General features: G+C 40.7%; 1 protein-coding gene across 8 annotated transcripts; it reads left to right on the plus strand.

Moving 5' to 3' along the window:
- The first annotated feature begins 62 nt into the window (after nucleotides 1-62).
- slc12a7b (solute carrier family 12 member 7b) lies at nucleotides 63-20,223 on the plus strand. Of its 8 annotated transcripts, none has more exons than XM_049748966.1 (26): nucleotides 63-383; nucleotides 9,517-9,611; nucleotides 9,871-10,002; nucleotides 10,064-10,210; nucleotides 11,485-11,539; nucleotides 11,599-11,729; nucleotides 11,804-12,045; nucleotides 12,171-12,382; nucleotides 12,506-12,673; nucleotides 12,752-12,850; nucleotides 13,022-13,079; nucleotides 13,384-13,558; nucleotides 13,635-13,753; nucleotides 13,931-14,029; nucleotides 14,249-14,368; nucleotides 14,451-14,555; nucleotides 14,934-15,102; nucleotides 15,174-15,369; nucleotides 15,438-15,607; nucleotides 15,685-15,816; nucleotides 15,881-15,988; nucleotides 16,190-16,306; nucleotides 16,731-16,903; nucleotides 17,230-17,244; nucleotides 17,973-18,106; nucleotides 18,391-20,223. In XM_049748966.1, the coding sequence occupies exons 1-26, from the start codon at nucleotides 176-178 to the stop codon at nucleotides 18,480-18,482; spliced, it is 3,471 nt and encodes a 1,156-aa protein (XP_049604923.1). In that variant the 5' UTR covers nucleotides 63-175; the 3' UTR covers nucleotides 18,483-20,223. The 8 variants fall into 8 exon arrangements, with proteins under 8 accessions (XP_049604923.1, XP_049604924.1, XP_049604926.1 ...); XM_049748968.2 differs by lacking the exon at nucleotides 63-383 and adding an exon at nucleotides 4,128-4,783; XM_049748972.2 differs by lacking the exon at nucleotides 63-383 and adding an exon at nucleotides 5,682-7,449.
- Nucleotides 20,224-20,703: the final 480 nt, after the last annotated feature.

The raw sequence follows: 20,703 nt of genomic DNA on the forward strand, positions 1-20,703 counted from the left end.
CAGCAACCCGGCCCTGTTGTCCAATGACGGGATGCGGGGGGCGTTACGTGTGCACTGTAATCAAACCCTCCGATCAACTTGTGGTGATCGTGCATGTTGTTAACTGCTCTTACCATTTGCGTGCCTTTCTCCCCTCAAACGGGGGCGCAAAACAAGGCGACAAAAGTGCAGCAGCATGGGCGACAGGTTCGTTGTCGTCCCGGTTGACGGGGGACGAGATGCAGCCGAGCACTCGGGCCCGGTTGTGGCCCAAGCGACACGGAGCACCGGTGGCGATGGCGGGGAGGAGGAACCCGAAGTGGAGGAGGACCCGGTGTTCGAACCGCAGGATCCCAACGTCGCTGTGCCCATTCTGAAGTACAACAGGGAACCTAACAAATACGGTGAGTCAGCCGAGCTGTCAGTTCAGTGTCCCACTTCTTATCTCTTCTAACCACTCAAGGATTAGTCGTGCGCTTTTCACTCAGACGCTGTTTATCTTTTTGCATTGTGGGATGAAAAGTGTTTTGATAGACGTCGGAGTTTGAGCAGAGTTGCTTAGAATATTCTCATAATATTCAGAAGTGTGAAATTATCGCAAAGAACATTTCCTGTTTGACATGTGATTGTAAGACAAAGCAAAACAGAAAGCAAATCACATTGTCACAAGCCCCATCTCATGACGTTGGCTTTAAAATAATAAAATAAAAAAAAATAAAAGCTGCAGAGCTCCAGTTGTATAATGTTAGTGAAGTATTTTCAATGTTCACACCATTAAATATTGGAGTCATGCGATTTGTTGAGAGTCATTTAATAGAAACAAGATTCAATCAATAAGTTCTATTAATTAAAAGTGGGAAAAAAATCATGATGAGGCTTGAAAACGAATGTGGAAGCTTGTCTAACAAGTGTTGTTAATAGTATGCAGTGGTTTTGAGGAAATTAATAAAAGGGCACTAAAGACTAGTGGCAATTTTATTTACACGACCCGGAATTGATTTCTTCTGCTTTTCTCTCTTGTGGATAAATAAATTGTAATTATCGGAAAATCGTGATGATTAAAAATGTCTCTCAATTGAAATTAATCAATCTGAAAATCTCTATATAATATTTTTCAGTACTTTTTGGGACAACACAACCCCAGCTCATTTAAGTTAAGTTTTCAGCTCAGAATAGTGATCATCAAGAAAAAGTTCATCATTTACTCAAACTTTTCAACCAGAACCCAGCATATGTCAAAACATGTGTACATTTCCTGTTACCATTCAAGCACATTGTGTTCTAACTTCCCTATATCCAGCTGTATGACTCGAACTGACAGAGGTTTACGATGTAAAATTTTAAATAGCCGGGCGAAAATATCACTTCATTTGTGGCGTTGACACATCAAGTATTCTAAATTCAGTTCATGACCACTGCGGATCGCGGCCCATTAATGTCCATCGTTGCCTCAAGTACGCATTAAGTGTTCTGTATGCAAACGATCCCCGAGGAAAGATATTGGAGTCCTCGGGGAAGAATAATTAATCCAAGAGACGATTGTGTTATATGATCAAACTAGCTAATCTTGGGATATGCAAGTTATGTAACGATGCAATTAAAGCTGCACATGCGTGTGTATTCCTTTTTTGAAAAGGCATGCACCTTGGGTGTCATGTGCTGACCTCTACTTTATTTGGAGTCGAGCAGTCAGTGCAGCAACAGGGCCCTGGCATCCACTTCCCGCTCTTGTGCGGCCTAATTTTTCTAGTCCCTCTTGAAAGCAGTCATCTGTTTTTACTTTGAACATTATTGACCATCAATCAATTTTCATTGGGTTTTTTTAATCACTATAAAATGTCAAAGAAACAATAATCGGGGGAAATTTATTTAATACACAAATAAAATTGTATGTTATTAATCGATGGAATAATCGATAGAATAATTGTTTCTAAAAATATTCGATAGCTCTACTCATCCAATGATCAAAGACGTTTTAAGACAGTTTAATATTTGACAATTGATTCATCTGGCCATTGTGAAAACAGATGGTCAATGTATTTTGTTCGTTTGAAGTAATATAAGAATGCTAATTAGATCAGAATGCTGCTAATCAGTGTAAACATTTGGCAGCGGCCAAAGTTGTAATATATCCTCACACACAATAATTCTTCTGGATCATAATCTTATTATAGTTCCACCAAACCAGATGGAGAGAGACGGTATAAAATAAGGTATAAATATACTGTCCCGTAATAACTGCAAACGTGATTAATCCTTTCAGGCTATGTACAGTTTGCAGCATGTTGAAATAGAAATTGAAAATAGGAGCAGGAAGAGTTCCCAGGCCATTTCGTCAGTCAGTATCCAATGTCAGAAATGTGTAGAGACGCGTCTCATGTTCTGTTTGAATGAAGAGGTAAGTCTGGAGCTGCTCAAATGGGTGTGGTGAAGTCAGATCACCATCAGCTGGGATAGGTTCCAGCTCAAGCACGACACTGAAAAGACTTTTCACTGAGTTGTTAAATCATTTGCGTAAATATACATATAATTTACCATGGCTAAATACGTGTAAGTAAACAGTGTGTTGGTTGTTTTTGCAAGAAGAGAAGTGGCAGTTGTCTATTTGGCTTGTTATGCTTGTATACAAGCTTCTTTTTCATTAGCCATCCATGGAACTTTTTTTTTTTTTTTTTTCTAGCTCAACTAAAAGGCTCAGTCACCTTTTCCCAGTCTGGGATTTGGAAACTCTGACAGTGTCGAGTGTTATTCCACGTAAAGTCTGTCAGGGTTGGAAGATCTTTATATTCTCCAAGTTTGGTGTACAGCTATATCATGTGCTCTATATGCTTAGTAGGTTTCTTGTTAGGCTAGTCAGCCCACAAATTATTTTGTTTAAATAGTCATGTCATGGTGAGACTGCAGGTTGCAGTATTTCCACGAGTGTTCACAAGAGGGCAACAAAGTATCATAATAGCTAAACGCCATGGTGGGTGAAATAATCACAGCAGAAGCTCAAGAATTGGAATTTCAATTTCAACTAGCATGTTAAATGATTTTAGAATCAACTATGGCGTCAGACCAAATAATATTTATAAAATCTCCTTCTCTTGGGCAAAGATTGGTAGTATAAGTAATAGGCCTCTAAAATCAAAACTAATAATTTGAGCTAAAACCTTTGCAATATTTCTATACTAAATAAATATTCCAGACACGATGACACAAATTTAGAAGATGACCGACTGGCTGATACATAAAAGTACATGACTGCTATGTTGTAACCTCACTTCTAAATATAGATTTTGTTCCCCCTGGCCTTGCCGTATTGACCGACTAGAGGTAGTCGGAGTGTCTGGCCACTTAGACAGTTACAGCACGACTCGTATGAGGTAAGTGCTAGCCAGAGATGAAACAGATATTAAATTTTTCTGTATCATCATGGAAATTCGCAATACATTTGCAAAATAATTTCCAGATGTCCTGTCCATACAAAAGTCCTTTGTGAGGCTATTTGTGCCTTTAGTAAATCTCTGCTTGTTGATTTATGGCTTAAGTCTTAAAAGCTTTGTAATGTGCTGAAATGCCATCGACTTCACTGAAGAGGAAGACTGAGTAGGAAGCAAGACTGAAGAGGCAGCAATTTTTCATCAGTCGGAACAAACATGTCGGATCGTCTAATCCTCCGTCTCCAGTTATTTCGAACAAAGACGTGGGATTAACTGTAAATTTATCACTTCCTTCGCTAGTTTTTGTAGCTTCTGTTGGCTTCATCGATCTAATAAGTCGTCATCCTCAGGGAGTAAGGAGGAAAAGGGCGTTGCTTGTTCCTGATGTCCAACTTCAGCCAAAAGCAAAAATCTATTTTTCCACTCTTTTATATGACATACCTTAAGCTGTTTTGTATCACACAAAGCTTTTTGGTTCCTTGGTGAGAAGATAAAAAAGATCTCACTCTGTACCCTTAAGCAAATGTGTGATTGTCAGATGATGACTTTTATTCTGAGCATACCAAGGAACACGGCCAGATGAAATGGAGAAATTACAGGTGGAGTCAACATTTGACCTCCACACGTTTTAGCACAAATGTAATCTACGGGCTTCTTAATTGGAAAGCGGTCTAGGAAATGGATTGATGCATTAACTTCTAGCCATGATCATTTATAAATTTACCCAACCCGCCATTTTAATCCATGTGGAGTCAAATAACACCGCATAGGAAGTGAGGAAACATTATCCTCAATGTGTGTCCCGTCCTTTTGAAGGAAACCTCCCTCTGTGGAACACTCTGGACTTTCTTCTCTGTGAACAAAAGCTGACATTACTGGCAGTTGCCCTCAGGCACAGGGAAAAAAAAAAAAAAAAATCACAGACATGCTCCCATACACACATGCATTTCATGTTTTTTTTTTGCTTGTGTTTAGGAACTGCCCCCTATAGGGGCGGGGTCAATCCTAGTCTTCCTTATTTGGATAACGGGGTTGTGGATTTCACGGTACTGAGCAGTCTCCTAGTGATAGACGCACAAGTTTAGAAGAAACCTTAGTGTAATCAAGCTGAGGGAATTTGGGAAAAAAACATTGAAAGAAAAAAGGAAAAGGTAAAAGTGGAAACAGCTGGACGGTTGAAGGGAGTGGAGACGCAGAGACGGAGAGACGGAGATAAGGCTGTGGCAACAGGGAGACATTGAGAGGAAGCACATGGTGTAAAATGCCGACTAGTTTCACTGTGGTCCCCGTCAAGGACAACTCGGAAAAGGCAAAAGAGAGGATTGAAGAGGAGGATGGCAATGACAACAATGAGTTGGAAGAAAATCAGAACACTGCAGGTGAGAGCAGATCTTTTCTTTGTGCATCTTTGGAATGCAAGATGGGTAGAAATGAAGTCAATGAGTCATTTTCTCCTTGACATCAAATCCAGGTTCACTCAGGATAAGAAATTAATCCATGTTGTGTAAACAGCTTGTTATCAAAACCTAAGTGTCTTGTCTAGTCACATTCCAAACCTTCAGAGTGAAAACAAAACATTTTCAAATCCAGCACTCAAATTAGGCACAGATCGAGTTAGAACGGAGCTGAAGTAAGATTTTCAAGCTGGGTAAATCAGAAGCCCACAATTACGACTTCCCGCTGTTTGGGATTTTTACAGACTCTAGGTTGGAGCTCAGTATTTTCTTGTGACCAGAGTAGAGCTGAAGATCTCGTAACATCCAAGGGAGCGTCTGAAATCACGTTGTTGCCTCTCGAGAATTAGTAAAGGGTGGAACATTTTTTTTTAATAGCTGTTTCTGCTATTGATTATCCCGCTGGCTGACTTCCCGTTGGCCGAGTAGGGGGAGGCGAGACACCACCCTCATGATGCAGAACATTGACAGTTCTTCCAGTCGTACTTCTTCCCCCATTGTTCCACTTTTGGACATTGTACCCATTGATCTGCTTGAAAATGACATTACCCAGAAAGGGTAAAGGTCAGAGACCGTGGGAATAAAGTCATCAAGTACATTTCAGTAGGTCTAAAAAACTTGCCCTTGAAAATAAAATCACTCCTTCAGACCCCTCATGCCAAAGTTCCTCTATCACTGGACCATCTGCTTTTGAGACAAGTTTCCTGTTTATTGCTTAACCAAATCTGGGTCTTTTTAACACTGGACAATGCAAATTTCAGTTTTAACAAAGAACAGCTTAAACCTGGTTATGTACAGTCTAATGCTGTGCAAAAAAAAAATTTCTGGTAAAGACTGGGAAAGTCCCTTTTCCATTTACGTGGAATTCTGTTCCAGCATAATGTGACTTTGTTTTTTTTCAGATGAGATCTGTTACAGGCATGACTTACTCCATTGGCTGAGGAAGAACATCAACTTGTATGCTGTAGGTTTTGTAAACAACAAATTCATGTAGGATTTATGAAAAATGAAAATGAAAATTATTTCAAAAAGGCACGACGGTACATAAAGATCACGAGCAGCATTAAAAGAAAAAAAAAATCCAAAAGTCAGACTGTTCAGCTCTTTCTGCCTGCTACTTCCTGTTTCCATTTCACAGATCTCTTCCTCCCTCCCGGCTCCCTTCTGTCAATATGGTCATGTGTGATAAGACCAGCACAAACTCTTTAGAGCTCTTTTAAATTTCTCCTTTTATTTCTCCATCGACTGATGTTTGCGAAAGGCCATTTTGGAATCTCCATTTCCATCCACGGCTTCTGTAATTTCTTACATCTTTAAATTTCCACTGAACCTAAAACCGCCCAAGAGACACCACCAGCAATAAACTGCGGCGAGCGTTACGTAACCGACCGTTGTTTGCTTTCGGGTTTAAGGGCCGAGGATATCATCGAGTGGAACGTACAAACACACGCGTTGCACTCACACACGCTGAAATTGCAGCCATATGACATGAAACCATGTGGAGCTTGATTAAATCCTTCTTACTGAGTGATTTGATAGCCCCTTTCTAAAAGCTAAAGCCATCGGCTGATACCTTCAGCAGATGTTTACTGCTCGCACAGGCTGATGAGGAAGTAGACATTTTGTTAATTATTCATTCTTGTCTATGTTAACGTATCATATCGAAAGCTGCGTTCATGTACAGTAGAAGGCCTCGGGGTCATGGCTCAGTTTCTCACCTTGAAAAGAAGCCAATGTGCCCCAGCATGGAGTGACACACTCACCTGACTGCCAGAAGATCGAAGCACAACATTTGTGGAGCCAGGACTTGCTCTGCGCTGTAGCTTGTGTGTTTTATAAAAAGTTCAGGATTAGCTTAATCTGGTTAAGTGATTTGAGTCCACTTTACATGCTCTTAGACAGACAGATTAATGAGCAGCTAAAACAAAAGTAGGGTCATAGAGCAAGAGATGTGACTTCCTGGAGTAGCCTACCTGAAGTCTCTTCAGCCAAAATACAGTTTTGGCTAGTGACACTTGGAACCGAACTACCTTGCGTTCATGTTTCCTTTCGGAATCGGCTTCACAATCGAGTGATGATCGTCGTTGAAGCAATTGAGACAAATCGGAGCACGGTTGATGAATGTTCTTCACTCCTCGGTTGAATTCATTCATCCCTCCATCCATCCCTTCCTGTCCTGACACTTTTGCTTTTCATAAGCCTTCCGCTTCCCTCACTTTCTTTACTCCTCCCATTCACTTTGAGTGGAAGGGATCAGAAGCTCAGGGAGGCAAAACACGTGGGCCGCGCATGCCCGGTTTGGATGGGAGGCTAACGGGCGCTTTGTGAGCCATGGCTGTCGCTGCCGTCGTCATCACAGGCCACTTTTCACACACACGCACATACCCAGTCACAGAAATAGCTGATCCTCACATTATCCACACAGCACAGGCAGCATTCCTGACTTCTGCACTTCACAAACAATATCGCTATACTTTGGACCCCCTATTACTGGAGTTCCGCAGGGACCACTGTTAGGACCCCCTCCTCTCGTGAACCTTTTTAAACCCTGCTCCTCAAAATGGAGCAGAGGGGAGGCTCTCGTCGGAGGGGTGAGTTGAAGAATTTTTCAATTATGCTGCATTTTGGATTTTATAATATGTTGATCGGCTTTTGGTTTCATGATTCGGCTTTCGATTATTGTCAACACCAAAATATATTTGAAATGCAAGTCGCTTGTTCTCTCAAATGATGAAACAATAATAATAACAAATAAAATATTTAGTAATGCTGCTGACAAATAGACAATGCCTAAAAAGTTGTTTGTGTTATTTTTAAGCTTTTATTTGGCGTTTTGAGCTATGATGTAAATTGTTTAGACTAACTTTACACAAAATCTTTGTTAGAATCTCAATGTTAGGAATCTTTCATTGATGATCTAAAAAATGAGACCGCACAATGATATTATTTTGTAAACATTTCTATTATGCTGACACCAAGGTTGAGACTAACTCCTGCTTTTAGCTTGATTCTGTTGGAAATGTTTTTTTTTTAATAGTTGACAACATCTGGGAGTTGTGATGTCTCCAATATGCTATTTGGTCACTCCCCTAGGTTTGTAGAGTGCGCCTTGAGTTAACTCTGGAAACGTTAGGCAGCTTAGGCAGCATCACTGTGCACGGCTTAGCCGATATAAATAGGATGCCTGGTCATTTATTACCACAGTGACTAGAGAAGCCAACCTAACCATTAGCTGATCTTCAATGTTCTCGCTAACTCATGACGAAATCAGTAAGCATTGAGCTAAGGGATTCTTCTTCTTGGCCTGAGCTATCCAATGCTATTTCAACGTCAACTTGTGATGCAAAAAAAATAAACAAAACATTTTTTATTTGGAGCTTTTTTACGTATTCTAGTTCCCCCATGCAATACTAAATCAGTTTGCAAGGCTTGCTAGGTCACCAGGACTGTTGCATGGCTTCTCATAGTGCAGTGTGCTTGCAAGTTCCCGACGGTATGGAAGTACCCTGAATGCACCATGTTGCTTTTTCAGCAATCATCTGACGTCATTGTTTTTCTGCACTCCCCTGATTACAGTAAAATTCAAAACAACAACAAAAATCACTTGCTTATTTTCTTATTTATTTTAAGTTTTTTTTTTATGTTGTATAGCATTAACTATGGTATTTGGGCTCCACTGATTTGTTGATGCTAGCCCATTTGCTGAGCTCCTATTACAGTTGTTAGTGCAGCACAAGGTCACTGGAATAGTTATTGACAGGGAAGTGGAACCATGTTGATACTTTTTGGTATGCTAAGCTTAAATGATTCGTGTGTCATATTACAAATGTGCCACGAAATCATTTGAGAGCTGCGGGATATTGATTTTTAAAAATGTTGCATTGTACAATGTCATCGTCCACTGCTGCAACGGGCCGCCGGGTGCAAGGACATAGTGACTTTCGCTGTGATTACACCAGACTAAGCCATGGTGCAAGCCTCTTATTCAGCGTGCATCTGCATCAAAGAGTAAAAGATACTCATTAAATCCTTGCTGTCAGACTTTTGGAGGCGGCTCATCTGTTTGAAACCGCATATGGTAACGTTAGTTGATACACTTGTCAGGTTTAAGTCATTATCTAGTAAAAATGACTAGTAATATTTTATTTTATTTATCCAACATCCATTTTTATATACCACTTGGGTGTAGTTTCCAAGCATATATTTAAAATTCATTTAAAAGTATTAATTATATAAAAAAATACAGAATGCATATTTTTTTGGTAGCATTTAATTGTATGCAAATTAATAATAAGGCAAAAACAATTTCCATTATGGTGGTTTCGAAGCTTCGCCATTTAAAATGTTCGTGGTCGGTTTGGATGACATATTATGTGGGTAATTGTTTGAGTGCCGATATATCCGTTCCCATCATCCTCTTCAATAATGTTGCACTTTGTTTTTATATCTTCGTGGTTACATCCACTTTACTCATTTAATTTTTTACTTCCCCATTAAATGTGGATCAGCAACGTGCTGGAAAATAGATGATCATTTTTTTTAATGTAAATTTGCTCTTTTAAAAGATAATTATGCCAAGTGATGGCAATGGGAGGCTTGTTAGGAATCTCTTGCCCAAATGGAGCCCCTAAAGACAAAACTGTTTTGCGTTTCCGCAGGTGACGGTGTCCCAAAGGAAAATAGTCCCTTCATCAACAACACGGACAATGACAAAAGCAACAGTTACGATGGCACCAACATGGCACTTTTTGAGGTAAGTAAAATTTTAATTTCCGTTTAAACAATTCATTTTTTCTCCTATAATTTTAACTATTAATGCGATTCTTTACTTGGAGATGTTTATCCAGCCGAGGTACTTTGCTCTGCCATTTGGCTAACCTTGCTGTTTGCTGATCACTGGGCTTTGTATCGACTTAATGAAAAGACGTAACCTTCACGTCATGAATCCTACATGTGAAGTGTTTTCTCTGTTCATTTTATGCATGTTAAATCCCATTTTTTTCCGATTACAGGAGGAGATGGACAGCAACCCGATGGTGTCATCACTTCTCGATAAACTTGCCAACTACACAAATCTCACCCAGGGAGCACAGGAACACGAGGAGGCCGATGACGATGAGGGCTCCAAAAAGAAAGCTGTCAAGGTAAATAAAGATGATTATTGGCTATATTATGAACGGACTGACTTATTTTCCCTCTCTTTAGAGTCCTCAAATGGGAACCTTCATGGGCGTCTATCTCCCCTGCCTCCAGAACATTCTGGGGGTGATCCTTTTCCTTCGCCTTACCTGGATTGTCGGCACGGCCGGCATTTTAGAATCTTTGGCTATTGTTGGCTTGTGCTGCTCATGTGTGAGTATTCAACCAAAATTATTTCATCTACAATGTTGGTGCATGAGATTCGTTCACTTTTATTTTCATTCCTTGTGTTTTTTGTACACAAAATAACTTCAAAATATTTGACAGGCAGTGTAAAAGGCTACAAAATAAACTCACAATATGGCCTCACTCTTAACATTTGTATTTTATAAAGAGATTTGAAGTAGTCACATGCATGATTATATAAATTCCCGAGTGTGTGTGTGTGTTGATGTCTGTCCGTGTGCCGTAATGAAGGACCAACCTTTATGCTCCCCCGCGCTTAACGCATAATCCCTCCATCTGCAAAGTGTCAGAAATACTGCGATGCGCACTCTCACACTCTTGCTGATATTTCCCAATCCCGCTGCGGACAATGGATTACTTTCAGATTAATCAGGGGAAAGTACATGCAGAAACCTCGGGTCCCATCTCAGCCAAATGCTTTTTGTTTTTCTTATTTATTTATTTATTTATTTATATTTTATTTTATTCTTTTAATTTATTTGAAGAGGGAAAATGCACATTAATGAACATCAGTATAAAAACAAATGTAAATACGCCGGATTTTAACTACAAAACTAATTTTCGTATCAGGTTATACATAATTTGAGACTCGGCTCGGATTATTTTTTATCAAACCTCTTACTACGTTTCTTCGAGGTATCTTAAGTATTCCTGGTAGAGAGCAAGTCCAAGTTGGATAGCTGCTTTGGATTTAAGAGGAGGTGAACGGTAAAATTATCAACTAATTGGCTTTACTCCAGCTTGTCTGACGTTTTAAACCGGATGCTCGACCAAGAGCCGGAGGTTTATTGTGGTCACAGAGCGTCACGCCTTCCATCTTGCCAGCCCTGCTCAGGTCCTCCTTGCTCTCTTCCTCCACTTTTTATTTTCCCTGATCACATGTTCATCTCTATTATGAAGTAAATGTGACCTCCATGTATCTGCTATCCGTCCTCTTATTGAGAAGAAAATTTCAGCTACACAATTTCACACAAACGCTTATATCCATTACCAATCCAAGAGATTTAGAGCATAAGCCTTTAAGATGTATTTTAAAACATTAAATGATGGCTTAGACTCCACTTTTTGTTTTTTATATAATTAAGCCACCATTGACAGCATCAAGTTTTATTTTTTTACAGATGTTGCAAATGACCGCAATTCAATCATGGCCAGACAAAGTAGCAATAAATGATGTTTTAAACAAAGTGGTTACAAGAATTGCACCATTTTTAATTAATTTGAGGTTTTCCTCCTTACAGACGATGCTGACAGCCATATCCATGAGTGCAATTGCTACAAACGGCGTTGTGCCAGGTATGATGCTAACTCATAACTAAATTTAAGATGATTTCTAACTTCATTTTTTTTCACAGCGGGAGGCTCCTACTATATGATTTCCAGATCACTCGGCCCAGAGTTTGGTGGAGCTGTAGGTCTCTGTTTCTACCTGGGTACAACTTTTGCGGGCTCCATGTACATCCTGGGTACTATTGAGATACTATTGGTGAGGAAATCACACCCTGCATCCAGTATCATCAACATTTTTTTATTTAAAACATGTCTCCTCTTCCCGTTCAGACCTACATTGTGCCTAAGGCGGCCATCTTTGTGGCAGAAAAGAAGGAGGATGAAGGTGAAGCCCTCCTGAATAACATGCGCGTCTACGGTACGTGCTGCCTTACACTGATGTCCGTGGTTGTCTTCGTGGGAGTCAAATATGTCAACAAACTCGCCCTGGTCTTCCTGGCTTGCGTCATACTCTCCATCCTCGCCATCTACGCCGGAGTCATTAAGACTATCTTCGAGCCACCCGACTTCCCGTGAGTCATCAGTACAAATCCAGATACATCTGTGAGACATATTTATTGAATGAGTTTCGAGTACAGAAAAAAAAAGTCAAATAACAGAAAAGTACGTTTACCCATTGATGTTCTCCTGCTTTTAGTGTTTGCATGTTGGGAAACCGCACCCTGCAGAACCACAACTTTGACAAGTGTCTTAAAATGGACATGATCGATAATTTGACTACAACCACCCAGTTGTGGAAGCTCTTCTGTGACGGACCCGAATCCAACGCTACCTGCAATGAATATTTCCTCAACAACAACGTGACCCAGATTCAAGGAATCCCTGGACTTATCAGTGGAGTTATTTCAGGTTTGAACAAAAACATGAACTCATTCACTACCATTGACAGCTGAAGACGTCCATTTTAACTGGCAAGGAATGAGTAGAAATACTAGAGAAGCCAATTAAATTCTGTTTCTCTGACCATTTCAGAAAATATGTGGTCGGAATATGGCCCGCAGGGTATGTTGGTTGAAAACAAGAAGTTGTCTTCTGTCGGAGGAAGTGATCCCACTCAGGACATCTATCTTCCCTATGTGGTCAATGATATTGCCTCCTTCTTTACTCTGCTTGTCGGGATCTACTTCCCTTCTGTCACTGGTGAGAGTAGTTTTTTTTTTTTTTTTTAAATAAGCGGAGTTCAGAATTGTTTTTACAACAATTTTTGTGACCCTTCAGGTATCATGGCCGGTTCGAATCGATCAGGTGATTTGCGGGATGCCCAAAGGTCCATCCCAGTTGGAACCATCCTAGCTATATTTACCACCTCTATCATATGTATCCTTTTATTTGTAACTCTTGGAAACACAATCACACTGTGACACGGTAAATTCATGGAAGGATTACATCACCAAGTATAATTTGTTTAAATACCACTGGACTCTGGAACAGTTGTGTGTTTTGCCTTTCGACATTGCTCAAATGATTTTCCTTAAATGTTTGCATCAGATTTCACCTGTGTGGTGCTATTTGGTGCTTGCATCGAGGGTGTTTTACTTCGAGACAAGTAAGTCTGTACACACATTGCAATATTCGGCACATATTTTAAAAATCTACTGATTAGAGTCATTTATTTGACTTGCGTGTTCTGCGTTTCGTCATTCTCTGTTTTTCTTGAGACGTGGAGCTTTTTTTTCATGAGGTTTCAATCCAGGGTTCAAAATGAGGTCATAATTGCAAAAAAAGGTGCAATGTTGGCAGCTTTTCTCCAAACTAATGTTAAAAAAGTGGAGTAAAGTTCAAATTGTCAACTGGTATTTGGAATACTGCCAGTAAACCATTCCTACACATTATCCACATTTTCCCCCCAGGTTCGGCGACTCTGTTAAAGGCAACCTTGTTATCGGCACGCTGTCATGGCCTTCACCTTGGGTCATTGTGATCGGCTCCTTCTTCTCCTGCTGCGGCGCGGGACTCCAGAGTCTGACCGGCGCCCCCCGCCTACTGCAAGCCATCGCACGAGACGGCATAGTACCTTTTTTACAGGCAAGACACGGACGACTCCATATACGGTCAAAGCAGATCATGCTTTCGCCTTGACAAATTCTTCCGTGCTGTTTAGGTTTTTGGTCACGGAAAGGCCAATGGGGAACCCACTTGGGCTCTCCTACTAACCGGTGCGATCTGTGAGATTGGAATTCTCATCGCCTCGTTAGACGCCGTGGCTCCGATACTCTCCATGTGGGTATCGCTTTCCCTAATAGATCATAAAATGTCAATCAAGACGACATATTAATTAGTATATTTTTATATTTATTATATTTCATATTTATATTCATTTTATTTATTTTATTCATGTTATATTTTATATTTATGAATTATTTTATATATATTTTTTAATAATATTTTATTTTATAGGTTTTTCCTTATGTGCTACCTATTTGTCAACTTGGCCTGCGCAGTTCAGACTTTACTGCGGACACCAAACTGGAGACCACGCTTCAAATATTACCACTGGTAAGTCCAACTATGTTCCTTTCATCCACATTCATCTCCATTAAGATTAATTCCGCAGCAAAGCTTGCAGAAAATTCCAGCCTTTAAATTTCATCACTTTACTCCAGTTTTAAGCCCCTCAGCTGTCCATGACCAGCATGACACCGTTCTATAAATAGATGGATTTTGTAATTAGTAGATGAGAGTTGTTAATTGTTTTTTTTTCTTCTTCTTCTACAGGGCTCTGTCTTTTCTGGGAATGAGCTTGTGTCTGGCTCTCATGTTCATTTCATCCTGGTATTATGCCATTGTTGCCATGGTCATCGCTGGCTGCATCTACAAATATATTGAATACAGAGGGTAGGAATGATTTCATATAAAAGTGCTCTGCAAAACAAAAATCAAACTTTAATCGTATTCTATTATTTGTGTGCTTTATTAGGGCAGAGAAGGAATGGGGTGACGGTATCCGGGGCCTTTCACTCAATGCGGCCCGTTTCGCCCTCATTCGTCTCGAGGAGGCTCCTCCACACACCAAGAACTGGAGGTACAGGCTGTCACACATTCTGTTCTAGACCGCGCTAAACCAAATCCAGACAAGAATAGACCCAGAGTGGATTTCAGTAATGTGATTCTTCAATAATTTAATTGACTGATTTGATTAACCTTCATACAGACCTGTTCCGGCGTGCAGGCTGAAATCATTCCATAGCAAATTCTGAACTTGGATGAAACCTTGCTACCTTTTATCAACGGGTGTCAAATTAATTTAGCCCGGCTTGTTTACCGTATTTTCCGCACTATAAGGCGCACCGGGTTATAAGGCGCACTGTCGGCTTTTGAGAATTTTTTTTAGGTGCGCCTTATAGTGTGGAAAATACGGTACATTGTATTGTATTGGGATTTTTTTTATTTGTAAATCCAGGCCTCAGTGTTTGGTGCTGCTGAATTTGGACTCGGACCAAGCGGTCAAGCATCCTCGCCTGCTCTCCTTCACCTCTCAGCTGAAGGCTGGGAAAGGTCTAACCATTGTGGGAAATGTATTGGAAGGAACTTTTCTCACCAAAGAAACTGAAGCAAAGAAGGCCGAGCAGGTATGAGAGAATAACACAGCTAAAGATGCTTAGACAGTGTGCGTAAATTGTTTCGCTGCATTTTTCTCCAGAATATAAAGTCATCCATGACAGCGGAGAAGACCAAGGGCTTCTGCCATGTTGTCGTTTCTTCCAACCTCAGAGATGGAGTCTCTCATCTTATTCAGTCAGCTGGGCTGGGAGGCATGAAGCACAACACGGTCTTGATGGCCTGGCCGGGAACCTGGAAGCAGTCCAATGACACGCAGTCATGGAAGAATTTCATAGGTGAAGAACCAGACAATAAAAATGAGTATAGCATTGTCAGAAGCTCACCTACTCTCATGATTCTACAGAGACGATACGAGAGACCACATCTGCCCACCAGGCCTTGCTCGTAGCGAAAAACGTGGACAGCTTCCCCACCAACCAAGAGCGCTTGAGTGAGGGAACCATTGATGTATGGTGGGTGGTACACGACGGAGGCCTGTTGATGCTTCTGCCTTTCCTGCTACGACAGCACAAGGTCGGTCAATTATTCCGCTAGCATAATTGCTAAATGCTAGTAGGACACGTGTTTCTACTTTTACGACTCTCTCTCAGGTGTGGAGAAAGTGCAAGATGCGCATTTTCACCGTGGCCCAGATGGATGACAACAGCATACAGATGAAGAAAGATCTCCAGACGTTCCTTTACCACCTGCGGTTGAACGCCGAAGTTGAAGTGGTGGAAATGGTAAGGCTTTTGGAAACTTAATTTAACGCTGAAATTGTGACTGATGTTGCTCTTTTGCGTGCAGCATGATAATGACATCTCAGCCTTCACCTATGAGAAGACGCTCGTGATGGAGCAAAGGTCTCAGATGCTTAAACAGATGCAGCTCTCCAAGACTGAAAGGGAACGAGAGGTACCGACCCCACTGTCGCTGTTTTTTTTTCTCCGTTTACTGTTTTCTGAGTGCTCTCTGACTTTTTGGGGAATTGTTGAAAAGATCATCTAAATCTAGAATCGAAAAACCAAACTAAGGTCTCCATCGTGGCGATCCTCTCATTGACGGTTGGTCCCATTTGCTTTTTACCCGCAATCACCTTTCGGGGCTACAACTCAGATTCAGAGTATCACTGACGAATCACGTAACTCAATCCGGAGGAAGAACCCAGGTGCTGCCGAGGGCGCAAGCCTCAGCCGGCAGTCCTCTCCCACGGAGGACACGCAGGAGGATGAGGTAGTTCTTGTCGCTGTCCCTCACGATGATGGCCATGGCTTCACAAAGTGTAACGGCAAATATTGAGTTGACAGAATCCTGATCTTCTCTGTGCATGTTCTAAACAAGAGCTGTGTGATGCTTTGTGAATACCAAGCCATCACGCACCAAGAATGCCGCCCCAAGTCCTACATTTAAAAGATCCCAGCCCCATTTTATCCTCCACCCACCTGGAAATAAGTTGGAAACATATTGGTGATTGTTATTTTATGTTTTATTCTTTTAGATTGTACGGTAGTCTGTAATGTGGTTTCCTTTTTTCGTTCTTCTCCTTTGTGTTTCTCAATATCATTTTGTGTTTCTTGGCTTCCCATCACGGCGTCCTTCTTGAACATATTCTTTCTGTCTTTCCGTCTCTACCGTCTCTCATCTCTGTCTTCTCCAGGCCCAGCTGATCCACGATCGAAACACGGCCTCCCACTCCATGAACGACAAGTCCGAAACGCTCCCTGATCGGGTCCACATGACCTGGACCAAGGAAAAACTTTTCACCGAGCGCAACCGCAACCGCGAGTGCAACTCCAACATGGCCATGCGAGACCTCTTCAACATGAAGCCGTAAGTTCAACCCTACTTTTTTTACTCAATTATTTATCCACCGATACTAAGTCCCGATACTGCTAGTACACATCAAATTTCCCCAGAAAACAATGACATGCATGGCATGAGGATTCAGGCTGCATTGGCGAGCCCGAGCGCATGTTTTCGGTCTTAGTGCCCCCCTGCGTGCACACTAATGCGGACTAACTCGTCAAAGTCATCACACTACTCGTTCGTCAAGACGATCCATGTGGGACAGTTAGAAGCTTGTGTGGCTAGCAGTAGCGCTGAATTTAGATGCATCTAAAGGCTGTCTCTGTTCTGTCCCATTTTTCTCCTTCTAGAGAGTGGGGGAGCTTGTAAGTTGCTTTCTATTAGCCCTATTTGTGCGTGTGTGTGTGTGTGTGTGTGCGGCACTTTCGGTGCATGTGGGTTTGTATCCCTTGGCTAACTTGCAGATAGCAAAATTGTGCTTTCCATCCAATGCAACGATGAGTTTATTCTTTGGAGATGTGACTAAATGTCAAGTGCATGTTGTTAGAATTTAATAATACTAAATTATTTATTTGATTTATAATGCCCAGGCCTAAAGTGTACGATTTCTCCTGACAATGAGTTTTTGGAAAGCAGAATTTTGTTAGCACGTGTCAACAATTTCTTGTAATTTGGTTTTAAAGTGTTTGCTTGCATTATTCAGCGTAAGATAAATTTTGATATCAAATTTCAACAATTTTTCCTTGTTTGTCTGCGGCCTACTTTCACTGACACAGTTGAGGCTTAAAGGTTTTTGGCAGCCATTTTATTTACTGACTTGACAGACGGTAGTAATTAAAAAATATATATTAATCTATTTATTTTTGTTATGATGTCAGAACTCTTCATTTTTAAGGAGTTCCTCAATTTAAGTGAAAATTAAAGTTGCAGTTAAAACAAATGACCACAAGTGTGCTTGATGCTGATCACTTTTATGTCTCATACTGTGAAGCTTTTTTGTGTCTTCTCTGATTCAGTTTTTTATCAATTTAAACAAGCACTGGGTAAAGTCCTGTACTGTATAAATAAAATGTACACACTCTTATTAAACTAGGAACCAGACCAACGTCCGCCGCATGCACACAGCCATCAAACTGAATGAGGTGGTGGTCAACAAGTCGCAAGGAGCCCACCTGGTTCTCCTCAACATGCCCGGACCACCCAAGAACCGAGGAGGAGACGAAAACTGTATCCTTTATTTACATCGGGGAAACCTCTCATCTCTGATAACTCACCTATTTGCTGTTTTGTGCCATGTCGAATGTAGAAATCTGGCGCCATCTGGTGGCATCTATAAGCACTTGCAAACCTCTAGGTAGATGTCGGACAGAATTCTATCGAAAGAGGTTTGGAATTGTCTATGCAGATGCCACCAGGTGGCGCCAAAGCAATATTTTGGTATCACATTCCATATTCTTTCACCATTATTGCATTATCTAAGACCAAACATTCCTTCACTTCTTCTCTCCCAGATATGGAATTCCTCGAGGTTTTACTTGAGGGTCTGAACCGAGTCCTCCTTGTCCGAGGCGGCGGGCGGGAAGTTATAACTATTTACTCTTAGAGAGAGTGGGTAGGAAAAAAAAAAAAAAACTCCCACCCCATTTTGTATATTATGGGCCGCCCCGCCTTGGATATAAATCACCAGGCGTTTATTTTGAAAAGGAGGACGCTTAATCGGGTTAAGATGGAATGGCGGAATCACTAGGGATGGATGGCTAGTCAGCAGGTCCATGGGAACGGAGATGTTGTGGGCTCATGAGCGAGCGAGCGCAGTGCGCAAAAAAAAATAGAGCATAGACACTTTATCTTTTTCACTCAACTCATGACGAGGTCATTTTGTTTTTTGCAACTTCTTTCCCTCGTTGTTGTCATGTCGTCAACACTCAACTGTGACGTTGATCCTTGGAGTCACTTTTACTCCGGGAGGCACAAGAGAATTTTGTGTGCTTGGTGAAATGAAGCCTCATGCTGAGTGAAGCTCTGTGATTTGTGACCCCGCCCGCCCTTTGCTGGCTTTTGTAAATTATACATACGCAAACAAACTCAGTTAGAGCTTCTATTCCTTTATTGGATGATGTCATCATTGGCATTTTAAACAAAAAGCACAAATTGCATCGTACACTGACAAACTTTTGCACTAACTGTAATCTTTAAAGTTTGCGCTGTGGCTAGCTCACGTCAAATCTACCGTTCGTGTAATATTTTTTGCTGCAATTAAATTGTTAGTTGATCAAGCTTTGAGCACCCGACTGAATTAGCATTGTTTAGCTCAATAGACGTAAGAGCAAGTGCCAAAATAATTTGAAAAGAAACTGTGGAAGTCTTAATGTTTCGCCCTCACCCAAGTCATAAAAATCAATTTATTCTAAAAGTGTTACTCAGAAAATGCAGCTCTCAAAACAAAAGAAAGATACTCCCATGTCATTTATCCCTCCGCAGTTTCTATCAATTAGCAGTATTTTTTTTTTTTTAATGAAAGTAATAAAAGTTGTACTTTCCTGCAGATGTTGGCTTGAAAATGTTCAACTTTGTCCAGTGATCATTATCACATCTTTGTATGTTTTATTGTGTTTTGTTCAGTTGTTATCGTAATGGTCTAGCCGTAGTTTTTTCTTACGTGAACTGAACTTGTTACTTTGTGTGTCTGTTGATTTTTATCAAAAGTGGCAGGAAGAGGAAGTGTGTGTAAATGAAGACAGCTCCATTTTGCAGTACGGCTTTTAGTTTTTAGTTTTTTTAACCCACCAGAAAGGCAACCTTCACTTTTGAAGTAAACAGGGTACATGGTGTTGATTTTGACATTGTTACAGTCTTTCTTTGTCCTGATTAACCTCAAAGAACATTTCTAGTTTGGGAAAAATTAAAAATCACTTTATCAATGTTTATTTTTGTTTTTAATTCCATTACTGAGCTCAGTGGCACTCACATGTGATCATATCACTTTACCTTGATGGTGCAAAAGTTCAACAGGGTGGCAAAGTTGCATTTCACAAGCGAAGAGGAAACTGGGAGGCGGACTGGAGAATGTTATCTACCTCAAAGGTGTCAAGAAGATAAAAAGAAAATATGTGGAAACACATTGCAGTTTTACTAAGGAGGGAAAAACGGAAGGAGAAGAAAAAAAAAGCCTCGGCTGTGTGAGGCGAGTGGCAGAATTGTGTGTTTGTGTGCGTGTATATGTGTGTTCTGAGAAGTGAAGAAACTGGAACAGGAACTCACTTTGTGGGAGCACACGTAGAAACGGTAGCCCTGTAAATTATATTTGTGCCTCTCTGAGTAACTATTAAAAGTGCTGAAATAAATCTGTCAAGTAGTTTGTGGTCTTATTCTGCATGAGGTGCAGGGAAAGAAAATGTTTGAAAAGCATTAAAAAAAACTGAACTGGCACATGAGGTGCAGGGAGTGAAACATTGAGCATTTAAATTCTAAATAAGGGTATTGCAACAGTCTATGTTCCTTGCTGTTTTCCATTCGTCCACTAGAGAGCAGCATTGTGTACCAGTAGTGTTGACAAGTCGCTTCTATGTCAATTATTTTGCACTTAGATTGTTGACCAAATCAATAGGGTCCCTGGGTGGATTGTTTAAAATTGGAAAACTGAAACGCACATAGAAGCTTGATTATGCATTGTTGTTTGTTAACTGTAACACTAATGAATCATAAGTGAATCATTGGGCAGGTGTTTGGCACATACAATTTCTCAGGTGTGTGCAGTAATAGCAATAAATAAAAACTTTCAACTATTTTACTGAAAATAGGTAGTCTTAATAGAATTTGTAAGC

Source organism: Syngnathus scovelli, chromosome 18 (assembly GCF_024217435.2).
Source record: "Syngnathus scovelli strain Florida chromosome 18, RoL_Ssco_1.2, whole genome shotgun sequence".
Taxonomy (NCBI): domain Eukaryota; kingdom Metazoa; phylum Chordata; class Actinopteri; order Syngnathiformes; family Syngnathidae; genus Syngnathus; species Syngnathus scovelli.